The sequence below is a fragment of the Haliotis rubra genome, unplaced genomic scaffold (assembly GCF_003918875.1).
Source record: "Haliotis rubra isolate DU_JTF1 unplaced genomic scaffold, ASM391887v1 Scf94, whole genome shotgun sequence".
NCBI classification, from domain to species: domain Eukaryota; kingdom Metazoa; phylum Mollusca; class Gastropoda; order Lepetellida; family Haliotidae; genus Haliotis; species Haliotis rubra.
This window is the reverse complement of record NW_025767679.1, coordinates 1,650,694-1,669,010: the sequence shown is the minus strand read 5'-3', so window position 1 is coordinate 1,669,010 and position 18,317 is coordinate 1,650,694. Positions and strand designations below refer to the sequence as shown.

Below are 18,317 nucleotides of genomic sequence, written 5' to 3'. Positions count from 1 at the left end.
GGGTTGCTGAAGATCAATTCTAACCTGGACCGTCATGGGTCCCATCCTCTTGAACATAGCAAGTAGTGAAAAACATGAAACACTGTTTATGTCAATTGGTCTATAAAGTATTTTTGAAGGAACTATCACTGACACATTAGAGTTTTATAACACATGAAAATGCCATGTCCACAACACAATGATATATAATAAATATGTAAAGTGAAGGTGAAACAGAGACAAAATATATCTAGACTGGTACTCACACATTGGGACCAAAAGCGCGCTCTCATGGAAATAAAAATCACAGAACATGACATTGGGAAATGGCAATACAGAATGGATTTGAGAGAACTTGCTGGCAAGTGAAACAGTTCCTATATGATCCAGTATGGCAGTGAGAGTGGAGATTTACAGCCCAGTAACTAGTGGCTAAACACCGGGAGAACACTACAGCCAGGGGTGCTGTAAACACTCTTCAGACCCAGGTCTCAAACTGCTCCATAGCCCAGTCCAGGGCAAGACATTGTAATTGCTGCATTCAAACCAGGACATTGTTAACTGATAAGACACACCATACACTGGTTAATAATGGGTATTTATGTGGATTTTAACCAAACCTGCTTTTGCCTGGATGTGTCCCCATTTGAAGGATGTCTGTTGGTCTGATTATATATACTTACATGAGAAAGGTGTTTATTAAACCAGATGGTGAAATGTCACCATGAATTGATGAACATAACATTAAGCTTCTTTGGTGCAGAGGGCGGTGGGGTAGCCTAGTGGTTAAAGTGTTTGCTTGTCACACCGAAGGCCAGGGTTCAATTCCCCACATGGGTACAATGTGTGAAGCCCGTTTCTGGTGTCCCCTGTTGTGATATTGCGGGAATATTGCTTAAAGTGGCATAAAACCATACTCACTTACTCACTCTTGGATGCAGGCAAATCAAGATGCAACAGGGTGTTAAAATACTGTAAAATTAATGTTGATCATCTTGTTCATGTGCCACACATTGATCTGACCGCCGTTTGCACCAGGTCATACAAGTGAAAGTACTATTTGTGCCTTCAGCGTCAGACTGAGTTTGTTATGAAAGGTGTACATTCAGGAGAAGAAACAATTCATTACCATTCAGAATATTGTTTCCGCAAATATTTGTTTAGTAGTTGGCAGAATTTCTCAAATTACTCTAAAAATATATTTGTCTGGGTATTATTGAGTCATCTAAATGTTCTCAAGAGATGAAACGTCTACCATTGAGAGGACAACAGAATCACTAGATCTTTGTGTTTCGATGCTCAGCGAACAATGTTTACATTCTGTGCTTTCAGCTCTTCCCATCAGTTTCATATGAGAGAAGTGTTCCTGGCAACGTCATTAATGTGTAACGGCAAAGCACAAAAAACACTGAAAATTTAGACAGGGTCTTGGGGGTCTTTTATTGCAGATTTACACCGATCTCAAAAACGTTAAAAATGAAACAAAAATCCGGAAATCTGCAGATCTGCAGAAAATTCTCATGTCTGGAAGATACAGACATTTTCTTTTGAGAAATGGCAAATTAATTAACTGTTGTTTTGCTTAATGAATACGAGATTAATCATATACTGATCTATAATTTTGGCCTTTGTTTCAAACAACCACTTGTTACAGATATAGAAGATATTTTTATCGGTTTAAGCTAAAAGATATGATCTACTATCCTTCATTTGAAGCCACCAAAATGAGAAAAATGAATCTGAATTAACTATATATGAATTCTCATCAGAATATTTGAATTCAGTTTTGCTAATGACCAGCAGAATATTTGAATATATAGTTTTGCTAATGACCTCACAGCAATATATTTCATTGACCTAAATAACATTTGAATATCAAGAACATAAATTAAATCATTTAAAACATGCTATTCTGTTCTATTCAATATGAACATCACAGCTGAATCTTACATAAACTCCTGTTAAAGTGTAATAACATGGTTCCTGAACTCCTGTTAAAGTGTAATAACATCGGCCTGAACTCCTGTTATTGTGTAATAACATGGTTCTGAACTCCTGTTAAAGTGTAATAACATCGGCCTGAACTCCTGTTATTGTGTAATAACATGGTTCTGAACTCCTGTTCAAGTGTAATAACATCGGCCTGAACTCCTGTTATTGTGTAATAACATCGGCCTGAACTCCTTGTATTATGTTATAAGAGGGCCTGAACTTTAACAGTTTTACAATGTTGTCACAGAAAACTATTTCTTATCACCTACTTATGGAGAACTAAATAGCTCTCTCTGCAGTAGTTAGAATGGGCACCAGCACAGGTTGGAACTGCCTAGATCCCAAGTGTGATAAATGATTGACAAATAGCAAATTACACTGGGAAATCAATAGCTCAACACACAACATACTCCGACATAACTGGAGCCAGGTTAACTTCTTCAAACCTGGGAGTTAAATACAAAATGCAGTGTCGTGCAAACTGACTTTGTGAAAATGTCTCAGCTTGTAAGGTAATGATGTTTTGATGTTATTCTGTTATTGATTACTGACAAAGGATGCCATCAGTTTTGTTTAATCCACCTCTTACTTTTCAGCTGTCAGTTCATCTTTAGTATTTTATTTCTTCACTATATGTCAACAAAATATACTCTGGCTGACTTGTACAGATTTGGAAAAGATTCTTTTTTGTAGCGTTGGCTATTGATACAGAAAATAGAGATTGCTACTTGTAAGAAATGAGTGATTGCTGATAGACATATATATGGAAAAGATTTGCATATAAGGATTTCACGTCTTGGTGAGTGGTGACACATGTATTACTAACAAAAACATTGAATAAAATTTAAAAGTGGCCTAGGAATAAAGTAGTAACTCTGTGTATAGCATGTGTAACTTTTAACCATATCTCATCACAGTGCTCCGAAAAACTTAATCTCACTCACTCACTCTGACAAGTGTTAATTGTCATGGCTCCCTTGGCTGAAGCAACGAATGTCTTTTAGAAAGTGGTCAAACGCAACATATGTTATATTTGGGATTACACTTTCTCAGTAATGTACATGTTCTAGTACTTATTTACTTTACATGTGTATTGTATTTATAGCTTAGGCCATGGGAGCAGTGCCAATTTACACTATATTGCAAGCTGATAGCCAGTAAAAGTGAGTGAGTTTAGTTTTATGTCACACTCAGCAATATTCCAGCTATATGGCGGAGGTCTGTAAATAATCGAATATGGACCAGACAATCCAGTGATCAACAGCATGAGCATTGATTGACACAATTGGGATACGATGACATGTGTCAACCAAGTCAGCAAGCCTGACCACCCGATCCCGTTAGTTGCCTCTTACAACAAGCATGGGTCACTGAAGATCAATTGTAACACTGATCTTTATTATAATTATTATAATCTATTTATATAGCGCTGAGTTCCAGCTAGGCTGCTCACAGGCGCTTTGTTTTTTTCCCTTGATCATAGGATGTCAGTCTCAACGGCACTTCATATTATCAATCTCAACTCCCTGGGATCATACAACTCTTGCAGCGACCAGGCGCACCAAGTTAATGTGGCATTCCCATCCTTACAAGGTACCTATTCACAGCTGGGTGGACTGGGACACATAGTCACAGTACTTTGTCCAACTTCACTGCACGTTGCTGTACCTGCAACTAGGTGTTTGCATGTGTTCATGTGGCCACCATCATTAATAATTTTATTGTCAGCTTGAATCACCTTGTTCATCCTTAGTGACCGTTCATAATTCATGGCTAAGGGGGGTGATGATGATTTTTATGGAGAAGCATGTACAATGTGAGTGACCCGCCCTAAAATATATGTACAAAGTAAGGGAGCAACCCACCCACTCCCCGTGCATGTCATGTACAAAATCAATGACCTCCTTCCCCTTCCCAATTTTTTAAGCATTATTACAAAAATGTACAAGTGTACAAAACTGATGACACCCCAACACACACCCCCACCCCCACTCATCATTTTTTGTCTCTTTCTTTTTGTCTGCACTCTTGCAGGCTGGGTAGAGCAAAATCGATCCTCTTGGGTGTACAGGGGCCGACTATGACCAGCAAGTAAGATTTGTATATTTTGTACAAACATCCATATGCATATAATTTATTTTTAAACCAAGCACACTCACCTGGGTCGTGTGTTTGTTGCTGATGAGTATGTGTTGTTGCTGTGCATGTGTCGTGTTGCAGGAGAACCGCAGACAGCAAGATCTCCAGCAACAGTTCCATGATGGGGGGAGAACCGAGGCGGCATGACATCCGCAGCACTCATTGTCATGGAATATCTACAAGAGAAGGGCGTTCTTGAGACACACAGTGTTCACCTTCAGTACTCAGGGCCCCGTTCCACAAAGTGATCGTAGCGCTAAGGTGATCGTAACTCTCATACTTTAACATAGACTTACGACAGTCGTAGCGCTATGATCGCTTTGAGGAACGGGGCCCAGGTTATTTGGGTAAACAAACTCAATTAGGTTTTCCTGAATAAATTTGTGAATATTGATGATAAATGCTTGTTTATTGAGTTAGTAGGAAAACAAAGAATGTCAAAATGTATGATGTATATAACTTAAGTATTTATTTCAAGCTGAGGCAAGATTACATTTTAACCTGCTTACACATGATGCTTTTAAGGTTAGACACTAGAATTGTTGATCCTAAACATAAAATTCTTTTTTACAAAATACATCCCCAAAAACAGTTTCAGCATCTCATGTATTTTCTTGTGGATTTGTCTGTAAATTCATGAATGGACATAGTTGGTAGGGCTCTTGAATACAGTTCAACAACTAAAGGGAAGGATATTCATATATAATTGCCTGACTTCTCTGTTTCAGGTTGATTTTGAAATTCAAATAAACAGCACTGTCTTGAGACAATACATTGTATTGGCAGTTTACAATAAGAGCAAAATAAATATGTAAACATAATTTGATGTTTTACAAAATCTTTATCCATTAGCCATATTTCCTCAGGACATAGTAAGTCAGTACCTGAAAATATTTGAAAATAAATAAAAACTGAACAATATTAAAAATGTTAATCTTTCAATGAACTCATCCCAAAATTAGAATGATCACTTAGGGACCGTTCATAATTTATGGCTAGGGGAGTGATGATGATTTTAAGGGGGTCACCCATTTTGTTCTGGGGAGGTAGGGGGTTCAGCAATTTTGTACACATGTTTCTAGGGCGGGATCAGCAATTTTGTATATTAAAAGTATTTAGTAAGTATGCTTAAAAAATATCATCATCACCACCCCCTGGCCATAAATTATGAACGGTCCCTTAAAACTGACTTGATATTTTGCATTACATTTTCATGAAACACTATATTCTTATATCGAACTTCAATGTAGTGAATGGGCATTCTGAGATTTGGCATTGACATGGCTAATTGGTAATATATACCGGTAGTATCCTACGTAATGCCCTTGATATATCGGGAGAGGCATTAATATAGGCCTTGTTCAGCCTGTTTGCCGATCCTTTTGTTCCTTATGTATTGTCTTTCTAATGTATTGTCTTTATTTTGAATAAATACTGTTTAAACCATATCCTTGAATAGTATATATAGGGGTTTGCTTTGCCATATTGACAGAGTCTGGTAAATATCACAATCAAATCTTTGATCATTTATAGCTAAAAATGGATAAATATGACAAACCAACTTGTAAATGAAAATACATAAAAACTAAAGCTGGGCAATGCTCAGGTTACGAGGTTATCCACGTGTAGCTGGGCGTGGTAGGTCATGTCCAGCCACTGGGCTGCTAGTCATAACATTATAAGGCAGTTCTTTGAAGAAAGATGAAGTTTATTTTGTGCTCAAAGTTGGGGGGAAGGCTGACAAAAAGAGAATCTCCCTCCTATAAGAGTTCATGTAAAATGCATGAGGAGGGCAGGTGTGAAAGGAAGTTTAGAGAAGAGGACCGAAAGGCCAATCAAAAGACAGGTAGCATCTGACAGGTGTGAAAGGAAGTCAGATGCTGGACAGTTATATTAGGTATGATTACACAATGCCATTTAGAAAGTGGTCAGATGCAACATATGTTATATTTGGGATTACACTTTCTCAGTTAAGTACAAACTCTAGAACTTTTTTTTGGTTGAGTCCCATACGGGATTCGAATCCGCACCCTCAGAGTCAGGCACCAACTCGCCAGCACACAAAGTCAGCCGCCTAACCCGCTCAGCCACCACAACTTCCGGGAGTCGGACAACTGGTAGTCTAGACTGCGGACTTTGTGCACCCCTCTGATAAGTGTAAATTGGCACGGCTCCCACGGCCAAAAGCTATGATTACACAATGCCATTTAGAAAGTGGTCAAATACAACATATGTTATATTTGCGGGTTTGAATCCTGGTTGGGACTCAACCAAAAAAAGTTCTAGAATTTGTACTTTACTGACACAGTGTAATCCCAAATACAGTCGAGCACAGTTGTGTCGAACTCTGATAACTCGATATCTTGGTTGTCTCGATATAACATCTCGGTCCATAATTCATAATTTATCAGTATTTAAGCTCTTTTAATTCGATACGGATGTCTCGATATTTCAGAGTGAGTGAGTGAGTTAATATTTAACGTCACATCGGCAATATTTCAGCCATATCGTGACCCGATATTTCAGACATCTCGATATAATTTCATGTTCCCAACAAACAAACTTACCCTTTTAACTCAATTTTTGCAAAGAAACTCAATATTCACCTGACTTTCATGGGCAAGTATCCCTCTGAACTGAGGTTGTTTACACACGGTGCGGCATGAATCAAAGGGATGCGGTAGTGTAAACTAATTAGGGCTATTTGAGTTGAAGGTGTCAAGTTTAATTAGGATTAATTAAGAAGGATTTAATAAGGAAGTACTCCCTGTTACGACTAGACACTACTGATAACAGATTATAGTTTCGAATCAAAACATACTGACAAGCGTTTTGTTTTCTTTCATAGTGATATGCGATGATATGCCCTGGTTGGATGTCTCGAAGTTCGGATAATTCGATATTTTTTCACGGTCCCATGAATATCGAGACAACAGTGCTCGACTGTATATCATATGTTGAGTTACATTAGGTGGTGGAAGTGGCTAAAAATAGAGAGGGGAAGTCCAGGTGAAGCTGGAGAAATCAGAGGCTGCTAAGGGTATTGAAGATTGAAGATGTTAGTGGGCTGACATTCAACTGGAGACAAGGACAACATATAATGAAAACAGCCTGAAATGATGATGGATGACAATATGTATATGTATAGATGTATATGATAAGACTAGCGGTGGCGTATTAAGAGAGGGTGGCACTGAAGTGGTCATAACTCAGTCAGACTCGGGTATAACCCTGACTACACACGGAACTGGGATGCATATGATATTTGTGCACAGATCAAACATACAAAATCTTCATGCATGAATTAATAGTTCTATTCCAAGCGCGTAACAAGACATTTTGTTTGTGTAAGCCCGATAGGTTGCAAAGCTTTATATCTTGATTGTATTGAGGGCTTGCCCAACCATATAGCATATGTGTAAGCCCGGGCGGTTTTTTTATAATGGTAGCTACGCCCCTGTATTCATAACATTTATCTGCCTTTACCTGTGAAATATGTACTCACACAATGCAATTCAACCTCCAAAGTAATAACGAATGCAATCTTTTACATTTGTGCATTTCAATAATCTAATAAATATCAAAACAAAGATCATGAGATCCAATATGTGACTCTACAGGACACAAATATGCTAACTATAGTGTAAACATTAGGATTACTGCCATTACGTTAAACTCACGTGACGATAACAGATCTGTCCCTGTGCAGATACAGAGTAATGGTAGTTATTTATTCGTTTACTACAGATTCATACGACATTCGCAAACTTTGGTCCACTTTACCTTTTTTGAAGAAAGTATCACATATATTTATTGTCGGGTTGGTTTGTTTGTATTTTGACACTATCAGCTGGAGGCCGCCATGTTGTTTATCCGTCTCTTTGACAATGACAACTTCCTGTAAGGGAAGGAATCCAACGCGCACCTGCTCAACGGGAAGACATTTATGGGGCGCTTCGTTAAGTTTTCAGCCATGTTTGCAATCGTGGCAAGGTTCTATGATTTATAACAGAACATTAATACTTGTACACCACTTCTGACTGATAGTCAAAAGCGGTACTGTTGTTGACGTGTTTTGCTAGGTAACAGTGTCAACAACATTAGGCAGCAGCCTGTGTCTGGAATATATAAACCAATGGTTGATAGATTGATGAACGATTACAATGACGTTACAAAGACTACTCCGGTCAGACGACAAATAAAATCTTGCGTTTAGATTGAGCACCCCCGAGGTTACATTCATTGACACAATGATACCGACACAAGATTCGAAGACAATATCCTAGTGAACTTGTTTGTATCAACGAAGCCGAATGTACAAATTCACGTGTTAGCACGCGATACGCAGCAGGTTTAACTAATTGCACCCGGGGCGTTCAAATCAAATCATGCAAACATCCAGTCAGCTCGGTTGTTGATAAGTACGAAGTCGTCAACTCAGTATCTATTTTCTGGAGTGATTTTCACAAACCCCTTTAGCCACGAACAGAAAGATCAGTGGGTGAATTGAGTGTGGTTAGTGTTTTGGCCATTATTTGGCAAGATTCCAGCCATATGTTGGTTGGGGATACAACATTTACTTATGAGGAAATCGAACTAGAATCGTCATGGTAGCCAACACATACTTCACCACAAGGTTACATAATCTCATATTTACCAGGCTCCAAGACTTGAACTTTTTTGGGGAAAATAGAAAGAAATCCACGAGAACATGTTTTATGAGTTTTATTCAAAACTGTTGGAGTTGATCTAGAGTAACATAAAACATGAAACATAACAAAATTATATTGTTTGTGAGAAGCAAAACATACAAAACAAAGGTGGAATTGACCCCACCCCTCTTTACACACACAATCACACACGTACCCGCCCCAAACCCCTCCAAAGTAAAATTAAAATTAATTTTTTTTGTTTTTTTTGTTTGTTTGGGTTTTTTTCAAAATTTTTAAAATTAATTGTTAGGTTCTTTTAAAATACATGAAACTAAATGATTCAGTTAATCAACATGATTGGTATGGTTTACTGAAACAAGCTCTGAGAGAGTTAAATAAACAAACAGTCCATGAAACATGTCATGTCTGAATTTGAATTCTTGGATGCCGCTAAAACATTGGAGAAAATCCATCTGGATTACGTTAATTGTTTAATCGGCATTCTAGAAGTTAGTGACTCAAAAATGAAACATAAAAATTTATGGATGACAACTTCTTATGTATTGCATAGAGCGACGTTTCGATGTAGATTCTTACATATATTTACTTCGTCACGATATGGCTGAAATATTGCCGATGTGACGTTAAATATTAACTCACTCACATATATTTACAGAGTTTTTAGCTTGATAACCATGTAAGAATCTACATCGAAACGTCGCTCTATGCAATAAATAAGAAGTTGTCATCCATAAAGTTGTATTTTTCATTTTTGGATTACGTTATTTGTCCAATTGTAATTATCACCATTAGTAATCTGAACCCAAATAAGAAGCCATTCCGAATTCTGCAATATCATGCATTGTTCATGGGTCGACACACACAAGCACCTGCTTGCAGCGGCCAGACGCACAGTTGCCCGAGCACCACATGCTACTGACAATGTCGTCTGCTGTCACTGCACGTGCTGCACAACTGTCGGACTGAGTACATGAGGTTGCTTGAGGGTTACATGTTGTTGTTGGCGTGGAGTGCGTTGATGTGGTTGTTGTGGTTGTTGTGGAGGTGGAAGTGGGAGTAAAGGTGAAAGGCGAGCTCGAGGGTGTTGGCATTGTTGTGGTCGGCTGAGTACGGGACAGAATGGCAATGTCTGAGCAACCATAGAACTCCTCCTGCGGCCCACACCCAGTACACCCTCGGCCGTCAGGGTCAGTACCCCAGCTGTTTCCTGGAACATGGAATGGTAAAGAGAAGCATCACCTGTCTCTTCACAGTCATACTTTCAAAAGTCAATACATTGGTATTCGAAAAGGTGTCACGACCTGTGATGCTTTATCAACAGAAACCTCAATCATTAAGCTTATGTGATCAGTCGTGAATGTCCATACGACGAAACGGTCTATACATTTACAATGTATCCACATGTCTACATTGTAACTGTCCATATGTTTTGTTTGTATCCACATGTCTACAATGTAACTGTCCATATGTTTTGTTTGTATCCACATGTCTACAATGTAACTGTCCATATGTTTGGTTTGTATCCACATGTCTACAATGTAACTGTCCATATGTTTTGTTTGTATCCACATGTCTACAATGTAACTGTCCATATGTTTTGTTTGTATCCACATGTCTACAATGTAACTGTCCATATGTTTTGTTTGTATCCACATGTCTACAATGTAACTGTCCATGTTTTGTTTGTATCCACATGTCTACAATGTAACTGTCCATATGTTTGGTTTGTATCCACATGTCTACAATGTAACTGTCCATATGTTTTGTTTGTATCCACATGTCTACAATGTAACTGTCCATATGTTTTGTTTGTATCCACATGTCTACAATGTAACTGTCCATATGTTTTGTTTGTATCCACATGTCTACAATGTAACTGTCCATGTTTTGTTTGTATCCACATGTCTACAATGTAACTGTCCATATGTTTTGTTTGTATCCACATGTCTACAATGTAACTGTCCATATGTTTTGTTTGTATCCACATGTCTACAATGTAACTGTCCATATGTTTTGTTTGTATCCACATGTCTACAATGTAACTGTCCATATGTTTTGTTTGTATCCACATGTCTACAATGTAACTGTCCATATGTTTTGTTTGTATCCACATGTCTACAATGTAACTGTCCATATGTTTTGTTTGTTTGTTATTTAACATCGCACTCAGCAATATTCCAGCTATATGTCGGCGGTCTGTAAATATTGCAGCCTTGGCCAGGCCATCCAGTGATCAACATCATGAGCATCGATCTACGCAATAGCGATACGATGACATGTGTCAACCAAGTCAGCGAGCCTGACCACCCGATCCCGATAGTCGCCTCTTACGACAATCATGGGTTGCTGAGGGCCAATTCTAACCCGGATCTTCACGGGTCTGTCCATATGTCTAACAAAAAACGGCCAAATACCAAATGTCCCCAAATAGTACCTGTATGGTATTTCCACTGCAAGACGCACTGGCTACAGCTGACTTTGGATGGCAAGATGACATCAACGTGATACCGTTTACTTGCTGAACCAATTGGATATCTTGTTCCCGACCCATCGGCCAGTGCCAGGAGGTTGCTATCTAGACATGCCTGTGTAGCCCTGACCTTCATGTCATTTACAGGACAAAGGCGGAACTCAAACCAGCCAAGGTGATTGGCCGTGATCGCCACTGTAACGGTGACCTTTTGACCTTGACTATACGTTGCGCCTATTGTTCCTGTGGCGTACTTTCCTCCCGCTTCGTGGTCACGTGGTCCCTGCCAGGGGTCGCCACACACGCCACATTTACCGCCATGACTTTGTTGATTCTGAAAGGATACGCAAAACACGTTGTAATTTTGTGTTGTGGATACTCGAACGCTTAAGAAACATCTGTAAAACATCTCACTAATTTATAAAAGACAGCTTTATCCTAAAAACAAGCCACCATCCGAGTATTTACAATATTTATAATGTCTGTATGTCGCAACATATTTCGACGATAGAAAAATGAAATTGTATTCCACGTGGGATATTCCTTAAAATATAGAATCGGGAACCGATGATCTGTTGACATATTTTATTAGCTGCCCAGCTTCACAATACTTGGTTCACTACCGTTTCAAGTACTTCTTCGTATCATATACCATGACAGGTATCTGGGGGTACTGTTTTACTAATCAACCAGTAGATAACACTCCCAGCGACATGAAGTCATACAGTTCTATTTGTAGAAACCCCATAACAGTTAGGGATGAATTAACCGAAACAAGCTACCATGATTTTCAGTGTGTACAGGTGTTCATATTCATTACAAAATACGGGGCGGTAGTCTAGTGGTTAAGGCGTTTGCTCGTCACGCTGAAGACCCAGGTTCGATTCCCCACGTGGGCACAATGTATGAAGCCCATTTCTGGTGTCTCGCGTTGTGATATTGCTGGAATATTGCTAAAAGCGCCGTAAAACAAAATTCATTCACTTACTCACTCATTACAAAATACAAACATGTGTTAGGAAGTGAATAACCACACCTGCTTTTAAAAGTACACTCATACCGGAACGAGACAATCAGATTTACCAAACTTAAAGGAACATGTACACTTGTAAAGCACATAATCAGTGTTTATAAAACGTCACTATGACCCTACAACAGACTCAGACGTTTTTGCCGTAAGCCTCGTAAGGATCGACCACATGGATCGAGGGAATGGCCTTGTCAACCACCTTTCTCACGATACCAACCAGTAGGGAGTTGTTCTAAACTGTTTACAGACTGCCATCTTATAGCTGGAATATTGTTGACCTGTCGTGAAACAGTAATATAAAACAACCCACGATTATAGTCAGACCTCGGGTAATCCCACAGCGAAGTGGCTGCTGTTTATAGGTCGGAGGTTGTAATATCAGCATCTCTCTAGCAGGTAGACATGTGGAGGATGGCAAGATCATCCTCCAGAACGCTGTGCAATCAACCAGCTAACACATTCTAACCACACCGAAAGGATTCCTCGACAAGCATGAAGTCCTACAGGGTACTGTACCGCAGAGCGATCGTAACGCCATGACAACCGTTAGGTACTGTACCGCAGAGCGATCGTAACGCCATGACAACCGTTAGGTACTGTACCGCAGAGCGATCGTAACGCCATGACAACCGTTAGGTACAGTAAACTACACTTATGACAAACTCAGAGGGATCACAAATGTCGGTTCGTTATAAACGTAGATCGTTGGAAGCGTTTCGACTAAAGTGACCGAGACAAACAAAAGCCTCGTTCGTTATAGTCGTCACTCCGTTGTATACATACACTGGAAGCTGTCTAAACCGGCACTCGTCGGGGCTGAAGAAATAATTCGGTTTAAACAGAGTGCCGGATTGTAGAGATGACGCGGTTACCTACGACTAGAACTGAACCAGTTTTGTGACTCTCATATACATTGTTGTATCACGTGTATTGGCTGTATGTGAGTTACGATGACTTCAGAGCCATGGTCGCTTCATGGGACGGACCGCTGGCAGCCTATTCTGTCCTGCAAAATAACAGTTACCTACACCACGCCTAACTATCCCCTGAGAAGGTATTCGTGAATCAAAAGTAGCAGTACGTACATAGAAGCCTCCGCAGAAGAGTTGGTTGTCGTTGTAGTTCTTGGGGGTGTTGAATCCTTCTCTCCACATGGACGCCCGAGACGGTGGAACCAGCAGTCGACCGTGACCTTTCACCTTCATCCACAGCGTAAGTGCAAGTATAGCAACAACTGCACCTCGGTTGACCATTGTTCTTGAGTGGGAGAGGGATATGATACCATTACATCGATGCTACCACAAGCTGTGATATACATGTCAAACAGAGGCTTCTTTGACTATACCGTTGATGCCGTTAGTATCACGACTACTACAATGATGAATACAACTACAGCCATCACTACCACCGCGACAACTTATGGATGTAAAACAAAACCAAAACTTTCCTCTCATATTTCGCACAAAACTGAGTCTGTAACTCGAATTAAGTGAAATTCAATTTGAAACAGCAGACTTAGACAAAATAACACCAGATATGTTTGTAGGTACATCTACAGTGTGAACTGAACAGGATAATTTTAGGTATAATTTAAAACGTCAGTTCCTTCTACAAAGTTACTACATTAAGAAATATGTAGCATCAGATCCGCTCCTCTCAAAGCAAAGGGGCGGTGGGGTAGCTCAGTGGTTAAAGCGTTTGCTCGTCACACCGAAGACCCGGGTTCGATTCCCCGCATGGGTACAATGTGTGAAGCCCATTTCTGGTGCGCTCCACCGTGATATTGCTGGAATATTGCTAAAAGAGGCGTAAAACCATACTCACCGCAGTCGATCAAATTCAAACCACACGTTACCTGAATAATATCTTTCACATTTACACAAAACGATTGGTACCAGGTATTGTCGCACATGCTTACCTGCACGTCGATGGATATTTCTAAAGTAATTGACCACGGTCCATTTTTATAAGCACGGACCAGGATCTGATTTAGCGCAGATCTCGGACAAGGTCAACAGCTTTCCTGACCTGGCGAGATGAAGACGATAGATACTTGCATAATAGATCAACTGATGGAAGAAGATCGTAATCTCCCGAGTGAGTCAGTGTCAAGGATATTTTGGCGTGCTGATAACTAGGCAACATCTAAAGTATTCATGTATAGTTCCAAGCTCACGCAATGTACAATTTGCCTTCATCAACGATTAGTTAAGAAACACCTACATATCGTTGTGTCGATGAAGTTTGAAAGTAACCGTTTCAGTTACTTAGTCCCAATATCGATCTGCACTGTCCAATTAACACTTGAAAGCGAAATTATTGAATTAAAGTTGGTGGGCTAGTCACGCCGAAGACCCGGGTTCGATTCCCCGGTGACCCCCGCTGTGATATTGCTGGAATATTGCTAAAAGCGGCGTAAAACTAAACTCCCTCACTCACCTATTCTAAACGAGGCGAGACTCACAAAGTGTCATAAATCATTTCATGGAACATTTAACATAGAGAACGAAGTGACGCGCTACTGAATTCCAGGCATTTCGACGTCCAATACTGAGCTGGTCGTCACGTGGGGAGATGATCATGCTGTTAACCACTGGGCTGGCTGGTTGCCCTAGATGTGTCTAGTTACAGGTCGATACACTGTAGTATTGCTGAGGTCACCATCAAACAATATCTTCACTGTGAAGATACATGGCCGTGTGATTACTTCGCTTTGAACTGGTGCCTGTTGTTTAGCTTGGAGTTTTCTATTCCTTTGTTTGCGTGTGAAATATAAAAAAGTGCTCATAAACGAACTTCATGTGTTCACGATATAGTAGAGTTGTCTTTTCTGCATGAGTATACTATAGAGGGACGTTGTTTGGCACTAGTATCTTTTTTTATTTGTTATTTTATTCAGAAAACTATATTTGTAACTTTTTCAGATATTGCTTTCCTTTAAATTTCTATTAGATACAGTGTTGTTAAAAGACAAAGGCGTTGTAAAATCTGTATTTTTAAAATATTTTTTTTACTCTGGTTGGGACAAAATGTCAGTGTAAATTAAATATAAACCAACTTCTTTGCTAAAACATAAGTCCGGTTGTGACAGTGCTAACCAAGCCAGGCTGAATTTCAATCCTGATCCAAAGGCATGCACGTGCGGCACGAGATCGACTTATGAAAAATACATGTATCGTGACCTCCCTTGAAGCTTGTAATCATTTATTAATCACTTCACCGTGGGGGATTACATACTTCAGGCAGTCGAAAATATCTCTCAATTCGCATTGCTATACCTAGAACAGGGAACTACTAAATTGCGGAATTCTTCAAAATGAATCCACAATTCAACAACGTTTTAACTGTCCCCCTTGAGGGTGTCCGACTGCAGGTTGGGGTGTTCGGTAACTTGTGACCTTCAATTAAACACCATTCCACACTGACCTATCTGAACTCGCGCCTGGATCTGTTCAGGTGAGAATTCCCCATGCGTGTCGGAAAACCAAATGGTAGAGGAGGTCAGTATTTGATGTTTAGGTGCAGAAGATTAAGTATCAAGACAAGGAGAGCAACTTCTATCCACTGGAAGTGTTGTCAGAAGGATTGCCGTGCCACCATCAACGCCAAGATGGCCTACTGACATGTTATAGAGGCGAACACAACCATATTGTAGACAACAGACAGATTGCCATTGACAAGTTTGTCATCAGTTTGAAGGACATGGTCCGTCAACACTCGAGGCCGATACCTTCCATGTTTCACCATCCCAACCTTTAACAGCATCAGACCTGCAGTTATACCGATTTATATAATATGGATATAAGGCGATGTAAATTATTAACATGTGTCATGTAAAACTAAACGTGTTAGATCAATATTCTGCCACAGTCATTCCTTAAATTAACAGGTTTCAGAGTTTACAGGATCACACAACACAGTGACTAAATATCACAGGTCACCAAATAGCACAGGGAACAAAATATAAAGCGCACCTTTTGTTGTAGGGCATTATCTCGCTCCAGTGAAGTGGGACTCTAAAACAAAAGGTGCTGGGTAAGTGAGAATGACCCGGTGAGATCGGGTCCCATCTGTGACCTGTGTCCGAGATGGATTAACCAGATTAGAGTCTTATTAACTCGTGGTCGTATCTGTGTCTCTGGATTTTTTCTGTGCCAATGGCTTCCTCTGTGCCAATGACTTTCTCTGTGCCAATGGCGTTCTCTGTGTCACTGGTAGACTTGAACTCCTTAACACAGTAATTATGGACAGTTAAAAAAATCATAAATTCTAGGTTGTATGAACAATAAGAATAAGTTGTCCCTTTGAAACACTAATGTCCTTGTGTTGTCCGCTAATCTAGACTTGTATTACACATTATACAGTACAGCCTTCGAGCAAGGCTAGGGCTATACCATTGACTGCCATTTACAAGGTCAGGCCAGTCTGACATGCATTCATCCCACATGTTTTGATCAAGAGATTGTACAATATCAAATTATGACTGACAGAAGACCTGGATATTGCGCACAGTATTAGTTTAACTATATGCTGATGACGTCATCCTAGTTTCTGATAATTAAACTAAATACATATAAATACAAGGGATCTACATCAGATGCATTGTATAAATCTTAAGACGTCTGGGTACAAGGATTCTGTGGATCGTAATAATAATTTGTGCCATGTTAACGAAAGTTGACATTTATATGGAGAACATGAAATGATAGGAAAAATGAATGTGAAATCAGTATTGTTTATACACTCTTCAAAAAAAAACCGCATAGGTGATTTTGAGAACACTGGACTCATGTAACTCCGGTAAAAACAATACAACTATTCTATTTTTTCCGAAACGTCATCTTTGTTTAATTGTAAACAGCGTAAGCACCAAAACACGTCAATTTTAACTTTTTCCCTTGTTTTAGAAGCGTTTGAAGAAATATTTGCCAAAACGTCACCAAGAAAACATGCAAAGGAAAAATGCACGTGCAAGTAAGCATGTGGTATCGATCACTATAAAAAGGCAAACGTTGTGTTTAATTTTGTCATTTGTTTTTGCCTGGAAAAGACGAAATCATCATGACACGAATGAGTGCAGCCAGTCGAAACATCACCATAGGCCGCCTCAGGGAGTCACAGTCTGCATTTGCCCGACATTTCAACGTTCATCAGAGCACCATATTTCGCCGTTGGGATTGTTTCCTGCAGACCAATTCCGCCGAAGATCACCCGAGAAGCGGCCGTCCAAGAGATACTACCCATCCGGGTTGCTCACTTGCGTCATCGTCTTGCCACAATGGTGGAGATTGAACAACGCACTGAGAAGAATTTCCGACTTACTGATTGTGTGGAGAGGGGATTCCCTGTTTTGAGAGACTTCCATCAGCGCAATCGCTTGCGGTGGTGTCGTAGAGTTCGGAACTGGAACCGTAGAAACTGGAGGCGAGACTGGTATCGTGATGAATCACGATTTCTTCTTTACCGGCAAGATGTAAAACAGCGCGTTTAAAGTCATAGAAATGAACGTTTTTGCCCCTAATTGCATTCGACAGGTCGACAGATTTAGTGGTGGTTCAGGACAGCAAATCGGTACATCAACGAAGTCCTTGCATGTCACATGCTTTCAGTTATGGACCGTCAGAGAGAGTCCAGTATGACAACGCTACTTCCGCTACCTTGCCAATTCTAACGTCAATGTGCCATGGCCTTCCCGATCACCCGATCTAAACCCGATGGAACACCTATGGGATGAACTCGATCACACACGTCAACGTCAAAACACGCCTCAGACACTTCCACAACTGGCCATCGCATTGCAGGTAGAGTGGGGAAGAATTCCGCAAGAGCGACTTAGTCGGCTTATCCAGTCTGTGTCGAGTCGGTGCAGAGCAGTAATTGCTGCCAATGGTGGCCATACAAAGTCCTGATTTTGACGCCATCTTGTGGACTCAAGAAAACAAAACCACAACAATAAAGGCTGCTGTTTGTCTCACCTTTTTACCACTGAAATTGCATGAAATAATTGCTCTTAATCTAACGCAATAAATTCTTC

General features: G+C 40.0%; 2 protein-coding genes across 2 annotated transcripts in view; both read right to left on the bottom strand.

Moving 5' to 3' along the window:
- The window catches only part of LOC124264737 (myosin-6-like), a 50,931-nt gene extending 42,931 nt beyond the window's left edge, over window positions 1-8,000 (bottom strand). Inside the window, 2 exon segments of the mRNA XM_046699508.1 lie at window positions 4,131-4,286; window positions 7,894-8,000. Coding sequence (XP_046555464.1) covers window positions 4,131-4,279 — 149 coding nt within the window. The 5' untranslated portion in view covers window positions 4,280-4,286; window positions 7,894-8,000.
- Window positions 8,001-9,435: 1,435 nt separating this feature from the next.
- LOC124264736 lies at window positions 9,436-13,536 on the bottom strand. The gene is made up of 3 exons (XM_046699507.1): window positions 13,369-13,536; window positions 11,218-11,587; window positions 9,436-9,990 (listed from the first exon to the last, which is right to left on the bottom strand). The coding sequence occupies exons 1-3, from the start codon at window positions 13,534-13,536 to the stop codon at window positions 9,629-9,631; spliced, it is 900 nt and encodes a 299-aa protein (XP_046555463.1). The 3' UTR covers window positions 9,436-9,628.
- Between the last annotated feature and the right edge of the window lie 4,781 nt (window positions 13,537-18,317).

What these genes read in the sequence shown, in the direction of transcription:
- LOC124264736 (XM_046699507.1), bottom strand. Translation starts at nt 13,536, where the DNA reads ATGGTCAACCGAGGTGCAGTTGTTGCTATACTTGCACTTACGCTGTGG. An exon ending in TCTTCTGCGGAGGCTTCTAT is followed by an intron (nt 11,588 to 13,368) that starts GTACGTACTGCT and finishes GTATCCTTTCAG; the next exon opens with AATCAACAAAGTCATGGCGG. An exon ending in GCAGTGGAAATACCATACAG is followed by an intron (nt 9,991 to 11,217) that starts GTACTATTTGGG and finishes TCCATGTTCCAG; the next exon opens with GAAACAGCTGGGGTACTGAC.